The 13,717-nt window shown below is 37.3% G+C and overlaps 1 protein-coding gene across 1 annotated transcript in view; it reads left to right on the top strand.

Annotated features, from left to right (window-relative positions):
- cpne4a (copine 4a) overlaps positions 1-13,717 on the top strand; it is a 52,637-nt gene that overhangs the window by 3,468 nt on the left and 35,452 nt on the right. The window contains exon 2 of the mRNA XM_039650808.2: positions 6,596-6,785. Within this exon, the coding sequence (XP_039506742.1) occupies positions 6,615-6,785 (171 nt within the window). The 5' untranslated portion in view covers positions 6,596-6,614. The remainder of the gene's footprint in view (positions 1-6,595; positions 6,786-13,717) is intronic.

Below are 13,717 nucleotides of genomic sequence, written 5' to 3'. Positions count from 1 at the left end.
AGACGACCCGTGGCCTCTGCCTCTGCAGAAATGATTAAGAGCCTGTTCCTGCTGGGAACAAACACTTCACCAAGGTTCATTTATCAACAGGGCTGATTTGTACATTGAGATTATTATGAAGGGTTCAAACTAAATGCTTTGTGTTGTTTTTAAACCCATTACTCACTGCACAAAGAAACTGACTGGGAAGAAATAGAGCCAACATAATATTAGCAGGGATTTTAAGTGCACTACTGTACACTGAACTCTTCATTCTTCAATATTTGAACAGGCTGAATAACTTTATTGATTATTCCAGACTTTATTACCTAGAACATATCACCACATTTAAAACTGTGTCAGCTGTCATGTTGTGTGCTGCTGGATTTGATATGTTACCTTCTGACACGATCTCATTAACATTTATAGCAGGTATGCATATGTAAAGCGTGCTAACACACATCGTTTTTGACAGCTTGCACTTTGTAAGTGGAATAACTTTAGATACATTTGCATTGGGGGCATTGACTAAGTAAAAATAAATCGCTAGTTTATACCGCTAACAAGGCTCAAAATTGCCCCACACTAAACGCAGTAACATAATGAGTAAGTGTACAGACCGTTTAATAAGAAGATACTTTATGAAGACAGTTCATTTCGTGTAAACAGACAGGAGCCATCTTAAAAAAATAGTCTCGATAGACTGTGTTAGTGTGGGGCTATTTTGAGCCTTGTTAGTGGTATAGACCATTTCACAAGATGTAAACAAGACTGGTCCAGAAGCACTTCCTGTTTCAGTTTGTAACTGTTTTCTTTTTTTCACATGTAAAGAAAACATCTTAAAGATGTTTGTTTAACTTTTTGATTCAGTTTTAAATGTTTTGTTGGTTGTATTTTATCCCAGCTTTTTTGTAGTGTTAAAAAACTGAAACAGGAAGTGGTTCTGGACCAGTGTTGTTTACATCTTGTGAAATGGTCTATAAACTAGCGATTTCTTTTTACTTAGCCTAGTCAATGCCCCCATTACTAGCATTATAAAACTCTTTACATTCGATTATCATGAAACCAAATCTCAGAGAACGATTGACTAGGTACTGATGTTTTATTAGACCAAAGGTTCATTGTTCGCCGGAGTTCTCCTTTAATACAAATGTTTAGGTAAACCTGTAACACCAAAGATGGCGGTTGCATGTATGCACATGCCCCGCCCCTCCCACTGAACAGCCAATCGTTTGCTTTTAACAGTCAAGCCGGGAAACATTTAAGCCTATCGTCTGATTCCACCGACGCATGCGCACAGTTGAGGTTTGCGTCGGACGGCGGAAAATTGTTTGAAAAAGGCGGCAGATTTGATATGCAGTGTATGTGTGCGTTGTGTAAATATCAGACATCCCAAGTCACCCAGAAGTTCCGGGAGTCTCCCACAGATTGATAGCGGCTCGCTGATGGCCGCAAATGACTTCAAATCTCCCGGAATCTAGAGCGAGCGAGCATGAGCGCGCACATACTGTGTTTCAAACTGTGCAGCGAGGGCGCGACAGAGAGTAAGAAAACCCTTGCGCATGCGTAAACATAATAACCTATGGGGGGAAACGGCGTTTTAAACCTTATTTTGGGACAAAGTCATCAAACTTTTTTCAGGGATTTTTATTATATCTTACTGCTGTTTCTATACAAGCAGTTTTTATGTCCCGGTGACCACTGAAAAAGCAGTTCTGACTCTGCCCATTCATTTAGATAGAGCCTGGTCTTGTTAGTCTGAAATAGCTGCCCCGGAGGCGTTGCCAAGATGGCGGCCGAGAGGCAAAATGACTTTGCCTAAAAACATTTTTACAAGCTTACCGCTTTGAATCGTGCTAAGGCAAGCTGATAGTTTTGAACACTGGCTGGTTATGTATTTTCTCATATGTATTTTGGAACATTTTAAACCCCCAAAAAGCTACGGACTGCAGCTTTAAATTGTAATATTTCCTAAGATTACCGTTTTACTATATATTTTTTTTATCAAATAAACGCAGCCTTGGTGGACAAATCTCTTCTTTCAAAGGCATTAAAAAAAAGATTGTGTCAATCCCAAACGTTTGAAATAGTTTGTTCTAGGAACATCAGTTTCAACTTGCATTTTGTCAACAGGACAGGAGATTAATAAACGTTTGAGCATCTTTAAAGTTGAATGCATTTTATAAGCTTTCAGTGTGTTGAAGTTTTATGTTTCATTGTCTTTCTAAACTGCTGTTGTTGAATTTAAGACTAGTGTATGAAGTTAAGAAACCAGTATTGGACTGCAAAGAATGGCTCAGCATTCAAGCTCTGCACATAGATCTTGAAATACAGGGCTGTCAAATGTGTTGAGAGCGTTGAGTGTTAACAATATTATGGTTGTAATGCATTCTGTTGTAAAAGGAAGCAACTTTTGGAGTCTTGAGGAGATGGTATCATGGTATATATCCATGCTGACAGGCGACAGCTCCCCTGTGGAGAAACTCCGTAAGATATGAGAAACGAGAGAAGGGTTCAGCTGGAAATCTGTCTATTGTTTATACTTGTCTATGATTGAAGCACAAGTGAAGTGTTCTGTGTGGCTGCTTCTCAAGAAACCCCTGTAACAACTCTTGACAGTGTAAGGTAGACGTTACCTGTCAAAGTGACCAGCATAATTCAAATCAGCCCATCATTTGCTGAATAGCTGTTGTCAAGCTAACCCTTTATGAAATGTTTTTGATTTGTTTATTTGTTAGGTACTAGATATTTTTACTGTATAACAAGCCTACAGAATGTGCTGCTGCCAGGTAATTGGTTGTAAATTACTTGTCAAGGGAGACAGATATCTGCTACGGCTACTAGATAACCGTTCAGAAGTGCACTCTCGCCATCTGTTTACCTTGGCAGTTTTATATATTAAAACCCAAAGCTTTTTCTTCTTTTATTTTTATTTTTTATAACTCGCTCTGGATAAGAGCATCTGCTGAATTCCATAAAGGAAGTGATATTAAATATCAGTTTGATATTAAAGTCTTTATTTACTCAGATAACTCGTATGCTCTAGTTTTCCTGTGGAACACACAAAAAGGACATTTAAATAGACTTTCACATTGATTATAGAATGAGAGTTCCTAGTAAACTTGGCTGTCAAGTTCCAAAAAAGCATCATAAGTATTTAACATGTTGTATTTAACCTTTGTTGTATGAAAATGGTCTTTGTGAAGATTATTTTGGACTACTTTTTTTGTGCTTTCCATGGGAAAAATATCACATTACGACATGAGCGTGAGTAAATAATTAGAATTATTATTTTTTTTGTGTAAACCATCACTTTTATGTTCTGGTTAATTTTGATCTTTTAGTTTAAGTATTTGAGGATTGTGGAGGATATTCCAACACTAGTGGCACTGTGGCAGTAAAACATTAGCAATGTCGAATCCTTTTTTACATGATGATTATTAAAATGGCAGATAATTGATTAATAAAGATTATTCGGTTCCTTGCTATATAATAACCACTTTTTACAATAGCACATGATTTGTAAACTAGTCCATTTTGACACTTGCATCACATAACAAGCTCCATATGTTTGGCTTTTTCTAGTAAGTAAACTTACTCAGTAGTTCTGTTACAGCCTTACACCAGCGCTACACGAGTCATGATGAAAGAGCCCAAGAAGCAATCTAATATCATTGTGAAGAAATGTCGCCACCGGCATGCTTTTCTAATAAGCTTTGGTTACCATACAAAACCTGAATATGAGCTTTTTGTCTGTTTGTGGTTTATGAGGCCAAATAAGGAGATCTGAATCATGATAGTGGCTATGATAGTCCCGTAGTTGTGCCAAATCAAATGGATAACTGGAAGCCAGAGGAATTGTGTGGCAAATTGAGGGATTTCTTAGTGGATTTCAAGAAACTGTTCAAAAATCTGCCTTGTTTCTCAGCACTGCTTCCAAAAAATCAGTGATGCGGGAAACATTTTGACTTCCGTTGCTTTAACCAGCATGATGCTGTATAGAAATGTTGTAGAAAGCAGAGGGCTATTAGACTAACATTGTCAGTTCGACAACATCCTGTTCCATGATTACAGCTGTTGTCGCTGGGAGTTCCTCATTTTCATTCACTCTCACTAGTGGAGTCAGAGGAGCGCTGCTTACCTGCCACCCCATCAGCTCCGCTGTGAGACTGACACTTTAATGAATACAGAGAGAGGGTTTCCGCACTACTTATATTCCGAGCATGTTGCAGAAGACACTAGGGATACCAAGTCTGTACATTTTTCATATAAAATGTGCATTAGACTTAAAATTAGCCTTGGTGTTACTTTCATGTTTATGCATGCACGATACACAGACATCACATTTGAGGTTAATTTGACTAATGAAACCGCATTTAGCAAAGGATTATGTATTTTATGCTTAATTGGAACATGTTGCTATATTTTTGGTTAATGGGTGAATCTCAGGAAAAAGTTTTGGGTCATATTTCACCTAAAAATCTGAATAAATAAGTACTACGCTGCAGAAATGACAAACACCAATTGAGAAGAATATTTAAAAGTGAAATGAACCTGTACACATTATGATAATGGGAATTTGAGAGACCTAAATGTGTTTTTCCTCTTTTGATTTGGAGTGAAATGTGACTTTTTTTTTTTTATTCAATTTATTCACACTGGTACTATTTTTTTTTTCCAAACTCTTGCACATCCTTGGCCTTTTTAGAGGGAAAATTATTTTTTTGGCCTTTATATGCCACTTTTATTCATAGTATAGATAGATGGGAAGATGGGGGATTGAGAAAATAGATTCAAACTCACTTCAGCTGCATGAGCACCAGGACTCAATATGCCAGAGATCGTGCACTATGGTGCTATATTTTGATGAAAGACTTTAGAATAATGTGACCTGATGAATCATGCACAATACGACCAGGGTTATTTATTCACAAAGCAAATGGTTCCATTTTTATTCAATGTTGTCTTTAAAGTCATAAGAAACCAATAACTGCCACCATTAGATTTTAATGGAGTTTGATTGAATGGCAGTGCTTCCTTGTGTATTGTCGGAGAGCCGTCACAAATGAGGTAGTCAGCAATGGAGCCGGTCCACAGAGACCATTGAGGTTATTGGCTTCTGTGGAGGTCATTTCTTGAGGTTTCCTGGGGGATTTTAGATTTATTTGTGCACGAATGCAAAAACACTCAACTTTAAAGATGTGCAAATATGTCTTCTGTCCTGGTATCAATATGCAAGTGACAATACTGTGATTATCTTTGCAAAATGTATACATTTGTGCTAAAAGTATAGCTTATGTTATGAAACGGCATACCATATTTAATTTATTTACCAATCAGAAGGGGTTTAATCTTAAGGGTTTTTAATGGGTGCAATTTAACATTGAAGATTTCTTGAGACTTAAGAACTGTTTCTGCTGTAAACATTGTGTGTGTAAATGAAGAGGCTCAAAGAGAGTCATTAACAGAGTCAGAAATAGATGAGAAACTGGCAAAGTGGCAAAAATAGCATCCAGGGGATGAAAGACTGATGACGTAGTTTGCCGTCACTGTTGAAAAGTTTGCAAACATACATTGAGGAAGAGAAGCACCTACCTCCGTGTTATTGCTACTGACCTATAATGTATGAGGCTGCCACCTGTCAGTGCGATACAGTGGGAGTGATGGATGACTTTGCATTGGCAGAGTATTATCCTTTCATTGAGCTGTTCTCATGGTCAGATTTACCTCTCATGGTCTGCTTCTACTGGTCTGTGTGAGGCGCAGCCACAATTTCTTACTAATTACCTAAATCTTACAGTAACTAAAGCAACATAACTGTGATTTTAAAGACCAATGTTTTCTATCTTTTAAGTTTTTTTGTTTGTTTATTTTTGCTATGGCAAACATCTCTATACCATTGCAAAAATAGGAATTTGCTTTCTCCATATTAAAACATCCATCCACCATTCAATGTCAATCCATTATCGGCTCAGATTTCTCTCTCTCCCTCCTCTCCGCATACGCTGTGTAATTTTAGTTAGCTCAGATGATTTGCAATTGCTCAATATTATATAACTGGGGAATTTTGATTAGATATTTTCCCACATATGAGCATTTCAATAAATTAGTGTCTCTAGAGGCCATAAACACACACACACAGTGATTAAATATATATTGCCTGTGAAAAGTTATGGGGCGTTATTTCACATGTCTTTCACACTTATTTTTTTATTTTTAAAAATGTCCACCATGCATCATTTTAATTGATTAAAACCAGATTGATTTGCATTCTTTGAAAAGAACTAAAAGCCAAAGAAATGATCTGACTGTTTTTGTTTAATGCCATTGATTTTGTGGTACAAAAATACAAAAGCATTAAGACTGTCGATTGATAAAATCTTTGAATAGACATTACAAAAAGTGGCTTTTTTTGGTCAATATAGTATTGTTTGTTTTATTTTCAGACTGAATAACTGGATTTCAGTTGAAAGCAGCTAATTTTTTCGAGTATGGACCATTTAAAAAGGACACATTTTTATATTTTAAAATTGTTTAATTATTTGTAATAGATCACTTAAAAAATATCACAGCTAAAGGAAAAATATATTAAACATAATCTCTCTTTTCCTTACAGCACAAGCATCTCCTGAAACATGAGCGACATCTACGAGTCTGCAGCCAATTCTCTGGGCTTGTTCAACAGCCCCTGCCTGACCAAAGTAGAGCTGCGGGTCACCTGTAAAGGCATCTCAGACAGGGATGCCCTCAACAAACCTGATCCCTGCGTGGTCATCAAAATGCAGTCTCATGGCCAGTGGTTGGAGGTGGGTTTGTTTTTGTGTTTCGTTTTTGTGGACCGTGTCAATGCATTTTTTCACACATTTTTACACATTCCTTTGCTCCTTTCTTCCAATTTTACACTCATTTTCACACCATATCTCACATGAGCGCAGCTTTGGGTATACACACTGTTTTTTTTTTGGCATTGATGGTTCCGTGAAGAATCTTAATATCCTTTAAAACTTTAAAAGCATCTAGGGTTGAGCTAGAGAGATATTTGGAGGACACACATACAGATGCAAAAAGACTTGAGCCTATGTCAATTCCATCAGACATACCACCTATCAACCCACCAGAATACCAAATGGAGGTCTGTGCACCTAAGTGGAAAGAGGTAGAGCAGGCTGTGAGAAAGGCAAGGGCTTCATCATCTTCAGGGCCTAATGGAGTTCCCTACAGAGTATACAAGAGTGCTTCAGGAGTTCTGCAAATTCTGTGTAAATTGATGAAAGTGGCATGGGAAAAACTGGTTGTACCTAGAGCATGGCGGAGAGCAGGTGGAGTCTTTATACATAAAGAAAAAGATGCTACAAGCATCAGTCAGTTTTGTCCTATTTCGCTATTAAACGTTGAAGGTAAGATTTTCTTACCAAGAGTTTGTCCACCTACCCATTAAAGAATGGCTTAATTGACACTTCAGTTCAAAAAGCGGGTTCTCGGGATGCTTAAGTGTTGTCACGATACCAAAATTATTGTTTCGATACCAATATCAAGTCAAGAATTGAGATTTCGATACTTTTCCTGAAAAGGAAAAGTAGGCCTATTTCTTACAAAGTGTTTCACATGCACCTCTTTTGAGTATGTCTGTGCTCTTTAAATGCTGTAATAATATGAATAAATCACTAACAAACATGCACATGCTCTTATTATAATCAAATAGCCTATGGATCATTTTAAAAATTTTTTTCTATGCTTTATTTTAGCACCTTGCCAATTATTTATGCTATGAAAGTTGGGGGGAAAGTTGTACACCTAATACATCAGTAAATAAAACATCTCCAGTTAAAGAGGTAGTTCACCCAAAAATGAAAATTCTGTCAGTATTTACTCACCCTCATGTTGTTCCAACCCCGTAAGACCTTCGTTCATCTTCGGAACACAAATTAAGATATTTAAGATAAGATCGCTCCTGCATACAGTCCATAGGCTTCTTGAGGGACTGTCTCTTGCTGTCCCCGAAAAGTCATTTAAAGACATCGTTAAAATAGTCCAAGTGACTACAGGGGCTCAATCTTAACTTTATCAAACGACGAGAAAACTTTTGTGCGCAAAAAAACAACAAAAATAACGACTTTATTTCAACTATTCACTTCCTTCTCCATGAGCCTGTAAGTCAGTTAACGTAGTGTGATTGCGTAGAGCTACGTCACACGTAGGCTCACTATTGGCCGACGCTGGTCATGTGTGTGTGATGCGTGTGACGTACAATAACAGAAGCTTACGCTATTAAACTAGTAACCTGACTCGCACAGAGGGAGAAATAAACGAATAGTTGAAATAAAGTCGTTATTTTTTTTGTTTTTTTTGCGCACAAAAGTGTTCTCGTCGTTTGATAAACTTAAGATTGAGCCCCTGTAGTCACTTGGACTATTTTAACGATGTCTTTAATGACTTTTCGGGGACAGCAAGAGCCAGTCCCTCAAGAAGCCTATGGACTGTATGCAGGAGCGATCTTAATATCTTAAATATCTTAATTTGTGTTCCGAAGATGAACGAAGGTCTTACGGGGTTGGAACAACATGAGGGTGAGTAAATACTGACAGAATTTTCATTTTTGGGTGAACTAACCCTTTAACTAGCAGAGCATTCATTTAGTTCACTATTAAATAAGAGATCTAGCCCTAAAATCTGTTGTTTTTTAAATCAAACGCTCTTTTTCGCTGCTATCAGGATACAGCGCAGTCTAACACAGTCTCATCCCAAGACGTCATATAACTGACCATACGTCTTTTGACCATACGTCAACATCCGCCTTTTTAGGGTACCCTTAAACGTCGGTTAGATGATGTTATCGGATCCTAACCCTACCCCAGACCTAAACCTACCCCGTCACCTAACCGACGTTAAAGGTAAAGCGTCAGTTGTATGACGACCCGGGATCGTCATGTAACCGACGTTTAAGGGTACCCTAAAAAGGCTGATGTGGACGTATGGTCAAAAGACGTCCCAAGACGTCAGTTATATGACTTCTTGGGATGAGACTGCGCAGTCGGCTGCACACCAGCTGTCATTACGTTCCTGTGTATATTGCGTGAATGACGGGTGGTTGGGCAGATATTGTGTTTTGCGGTAGGTGGTGCCATACGGAACTGTTGCCACTGAAAATGCATTAAACTGCACTTGTGGGGCTCGGCAGCCCCACTATTGGGTTGACTCGTATGGTTGGGTTGCGGTGAGTTTGTGAGATTGTGCAGGAGGGATGTAGAGGTCAGTAAGCTAAGGCTGAGTTGAGTGGGCGACGGAGAGGGGTGACTTGGTGCCCACTTGAAGACCCTATAGATGTCCCCTACTCGGCTCAATCCAGACGGTTGTCGTGCTTGTCCACTAGGGAGACCACACTGTAGTTGCAGCCATCGTGTGTGCTGACGCACCAAGTACACTGCAGCCGTTAATGCCAGACAGAAGGGGAGTCACACCACCATATGGAAAGATGAGTAAATGGATGGAGAATCATAGGTTACTGTAAAGCTACGTCTTAGTTTTGCTTATCTTGGCGAAAGTCTAGTACAAATCAGCATGAAGTTTTAACATACTGTTGTGAAATATATATATATATATATATATATACAAGAGAAGCAGACAGCATATGCACACTGAGAAATCCCTGTCAGGTTATGAAGGCTTTGCCAGCTCACCATTGGGAATCTGTTCTCTCCATGCTCTGTCTCATTAGACATTCACATATTCACTTATTGTGATTCCGCTCTGTGAGTGTGTGTGTGTGTCTCTAAAGGAAACCCCTCTCTAAAATCTTAATTTTCCAACCGCTTCGTACCTGTTCTCAAAGGATCTCTTCATTCCCCTTGGAAATCCCGCAGTGAAGAACGTCTTCTGTTTAGCTGCACTGTTTGTTCTTTAAGGACTGCTGGCTGAGCGTATTGCGTCATGCTTTTTCGACCATTTTTCCAATTTCAGTTGACTTGCACATTGGAGATTTTAAATGGGATTACGTGTGACATTGTGTATAATCTCATAAGTATTAAAACAACGCCAATAAACCAAACACATTTTCAAAGAGTGTTTATGACCCATAAGCTATTGTATATTAAGAGAGAAATGTTCTGATATTTTGTTTCTCTGATGCTGCCTGAAGCACATTAACATTTCTAGTGCAACAAACAAGAGCTATGTGATTTATTGCAGTCATGATTGCATTTCTCTTCACACCTCTTAACCTGTTTCCTCAGTATGCAGTGCTAGGGGTCAGATTCATTTATCTGAAAATGTCACTTATACATGCTATTGTATTGAGTGCCCCAATAACTTAAATTTCATATCCATGGGTTTGGCTAAATCTAATTTGAGTAGAATACCCCACTGTGATTGTCTCTCTCTCTGTTTGATAGCTCATCTATCAATTTCCAACTACACTGGGAGCCATTTTCAAATCTTTAGCTAAAGAATGACAGTGTTAATTAAATTCGGTCTGTATCTCGCTACCTAGAATATCTCTCGTTCATCTGGAGCTGTGAGACTACTCGATGTACTTTTTTGTGTATGTTTCAGAGGTCACTGGTTTGGGTAGAAAAAATGCAAGATACAGCTTTTAATAAAAATAGGATCTATATTTATCTATATGCATGTTTAAAATAATGTAGCCTATGTATTTGATATATAATGTATAATTGATGTATTAAATTCAGATAAATTAATCATTAAATGATAGATAAGCCATTCACTTTTTTGCTCACCAGTCACTGTGGCTAGTGATTTTCCAAAGTTTTTAGTCACTCAGCATTTTTTACTGGCCACAGTTTTGACATTGATACCATGGGGAAATACTGCCATATAGATATTTTAAATATGATATCATAAAGTGACAGAAGCCTAATAGGCTATACCTTACAGATCGCACAGATCCATTATACTGTGACACATGCGTTTTCTTTCTCAACTGTTTACGTTCACTTAAAACGAATACTCATCAAGACCGGCATTTTGACATTACTTTGTGTGTATTTGACCGTTTAAGGGCAATAAGCAGTGAAAAAGAACTCAATGTAGTTAGTACCATTTAAAAGTTTGGGATCAGTAACATAAATGTGCATAATAATACATAGATGTATAATTTTATACATTAAGATATAAGTTATTTTAATTTGTAATAATATTACTGTACAGTACAGTTTTTGCGGTATTTATGGTTAAACAAATCCAGCCTTGGTGAGCATAAGAGACTTATTTTTTAAAAACATCAAAAATTCATACAGTATTGAAAGTTTCAGAGTCAGCAGTGTTTGTCTCTTGACCCTTGATCAAGATTAGTGCTTGTTTGTTTAGCTGGTTGCTCCTGAATGAGTGTAAGTACAGGAAACAGCACTTGTGTGCTTGAACATGCTTTTAAACTATGGCAGTCAGGGAGAGTAAAGACCTGCTGCTGACCCTGCGAGCTCGAGCAACATCAAACTGAGAGAGATGGTCACAAACACTCTCAGCAAATCCAGTATGCTCTGAATTACAAAGAAGGCACTCCACAATGCTGACTGCGGACACTAAATCATGATGGGCCCTCGGCCTCTGGGGTGAAGGGCCTTTAATGTTCTGTATTTCAGGATGTTTCCATGTAGTGCCCTTGAAAATGTGCTGTACATTTGTGCAACTCCATTCTAAGAGGATTTTCTTCAATTGTCTTGAGCAGTTGTCTAGTGTGATCTGTAAATACAGGGTTAATGGCCTTGCTTTTCAGAGGGTTGTGTCCTCTGTCAAGACTATCTTCGGTGATAAGCCTTTTTCTAACTTCTCATTTGTTGTTTTCTTTTATGTCCATGAAAAATGCAACTTTTTCAGTGCTCCTGTTTCATGGCTTATTGCAATGTTTTTTTATCCTCTGTCCATTAGAATCCATATTCCTGATATTTTATCGCCTGCATGGGATGAGAGACAGATTTTACTAACATAGTTAGATTAGCTGTCAGACAGCGAATCGGAATAGACTAGAGTCTTATCAATCGTACTCCATTTAAAAAACCCATCTGCCAGACAGTCTGTGTGTCTGTATGTGTTTCATCCTGTTTTTTTTTCTTTTTTCATTTACATCTGCTCTGTTATTTACTCACACAGACAGCACAATTCACTTGATTTAGGTTCACACATCTATCCATCTATCCATCTAGGAACAATGGACTTTTAAATTTATTTTAATAAAATTATTTGATTTTTATTTTATTTTATATGCAGACTTTAATTACTATATATTATGGTACAAAACAAAAATGATTTTATATTTTATTGTATATTTTATATGTTTTTATAATTTTTTAATGTCTAATGTTTTGACAAAATATTACTTCCTTAAAATATTACTTCCTATAAATACTATATTTATTATATTTAGATTTTTGTTCAGGATTTGTACAGTCATGCAAAACCTAGAAATACTAGAACATTTTATTTTATTTTATTTTGTTGTGTTTTCCAGGCTAAATCCTTTTTATTTATATTCATGACTTTTTTCTAAATTTGTCTAAAATATATTAATTGAGAGAAATTGACATTATGAGTGCACGTAAATACCATGATTTTGAAAGATCCTTGTCCAGCGATGATGAACTTATTAGTCAGAAGGTGTGCGAGCCCTGTATACTGTTTCCTCAAACACTTAATTTCCAATTCTTTGTATGAGAAATACCAATAAAAAAGTTTTCTCACTCAAAGAGCCTCATAATTTGAGCTCTGATAGAACTGACACCACCCTCTCAATTTCTCTAAAAATGAATGCTATGCGAAAAACACACAAAAATGTTCAGCTCTAAAGTTACATTGCCATTGGCTATAATGACCTGTCAGCGTGTCAGATCCCAGTGCCATGGCTGTCAACTCTCACCAATAATCAGACAAAAGGCAGAACTGAAGATGAGAGTCTGACTGTCACCTACAGCATTCAGTCACACATGTGAATGACTGTGGCAGGCGGAGCTGTTCTTTCATCTACCTAGAATGCCAATCACGGGAGCGGGGAGCACTCCTGTTGAATAAGGATAGCGTATCTCCATATCGCTCCCTTTGGGGTGCAATCTAGTTTTCGCTGAGACTGATCAAGACTGATTTCATGGTTTGAAATAATTGGATATTGATGTAAAAAGAGTGACAGAACTAAAAAAAAACCCTTCAAGCTTGTAGTGATGTCATATTAGTGATCCTCTCAACACAATTGCACAATATAGAGATGTTTGCCCATTAAAAGAGTCACTGATACCAGCAGAGTCCTTTATAGGTGAAGCAATTGTTTTTAGAATTGATGAAGTTTGCAACAACAACACTGTTATTTAACTGAATTGGATCAAAATTGATCTGACTTGAGCTGAATAATGACATGTCGTCAGTACAGCTGCTTATTGCTGAATTGAGCTTGTTTCATAATGAATTAAATTAACACAGTTATTGCGCTGCATTGAGCTGAAAAATTGTCTCTTTTTGTAATTTGAATCAGTCTCATATTTGATGAAGTTTGCTTTTAATATGTGAAGCTGCTTATCTCTATTGTGTATAAAGCACTAAAGGTGACTTGACTTGACTATGCTGATTCAGTGATATTGGTGCTCAATTATTAATAATGCTTCTCATTATATCATTGTTGAAACTGAGTTTTTGCTGCTTCATACTTTTTTGAAATATCTTTGTCACTCTTTATAAATTTAATGTGTCCTAAAAGTTCTTTCGGTCTCAGTTTCCACAATGGTTTTCAACATCAATACAT

Source organism: Pimephales promelas, chromosome 12, assembly GCF_988280905.1.
Source record: "Pimephales promelas chromosome 12, fPimPro1.hap1.1, whole genome shotgun sequence".
Lineage (NCBI taxonomy): Eukaryota > Metazoa > Chordata > Actinopteri > Cypriniformes > Leuciscidae > Pimephales > Pimephales promelas.
Note: the sequence above shows the minus strand (reverse complement) of the source record. Positions and strands in the feature narration are given on the sequence as shown.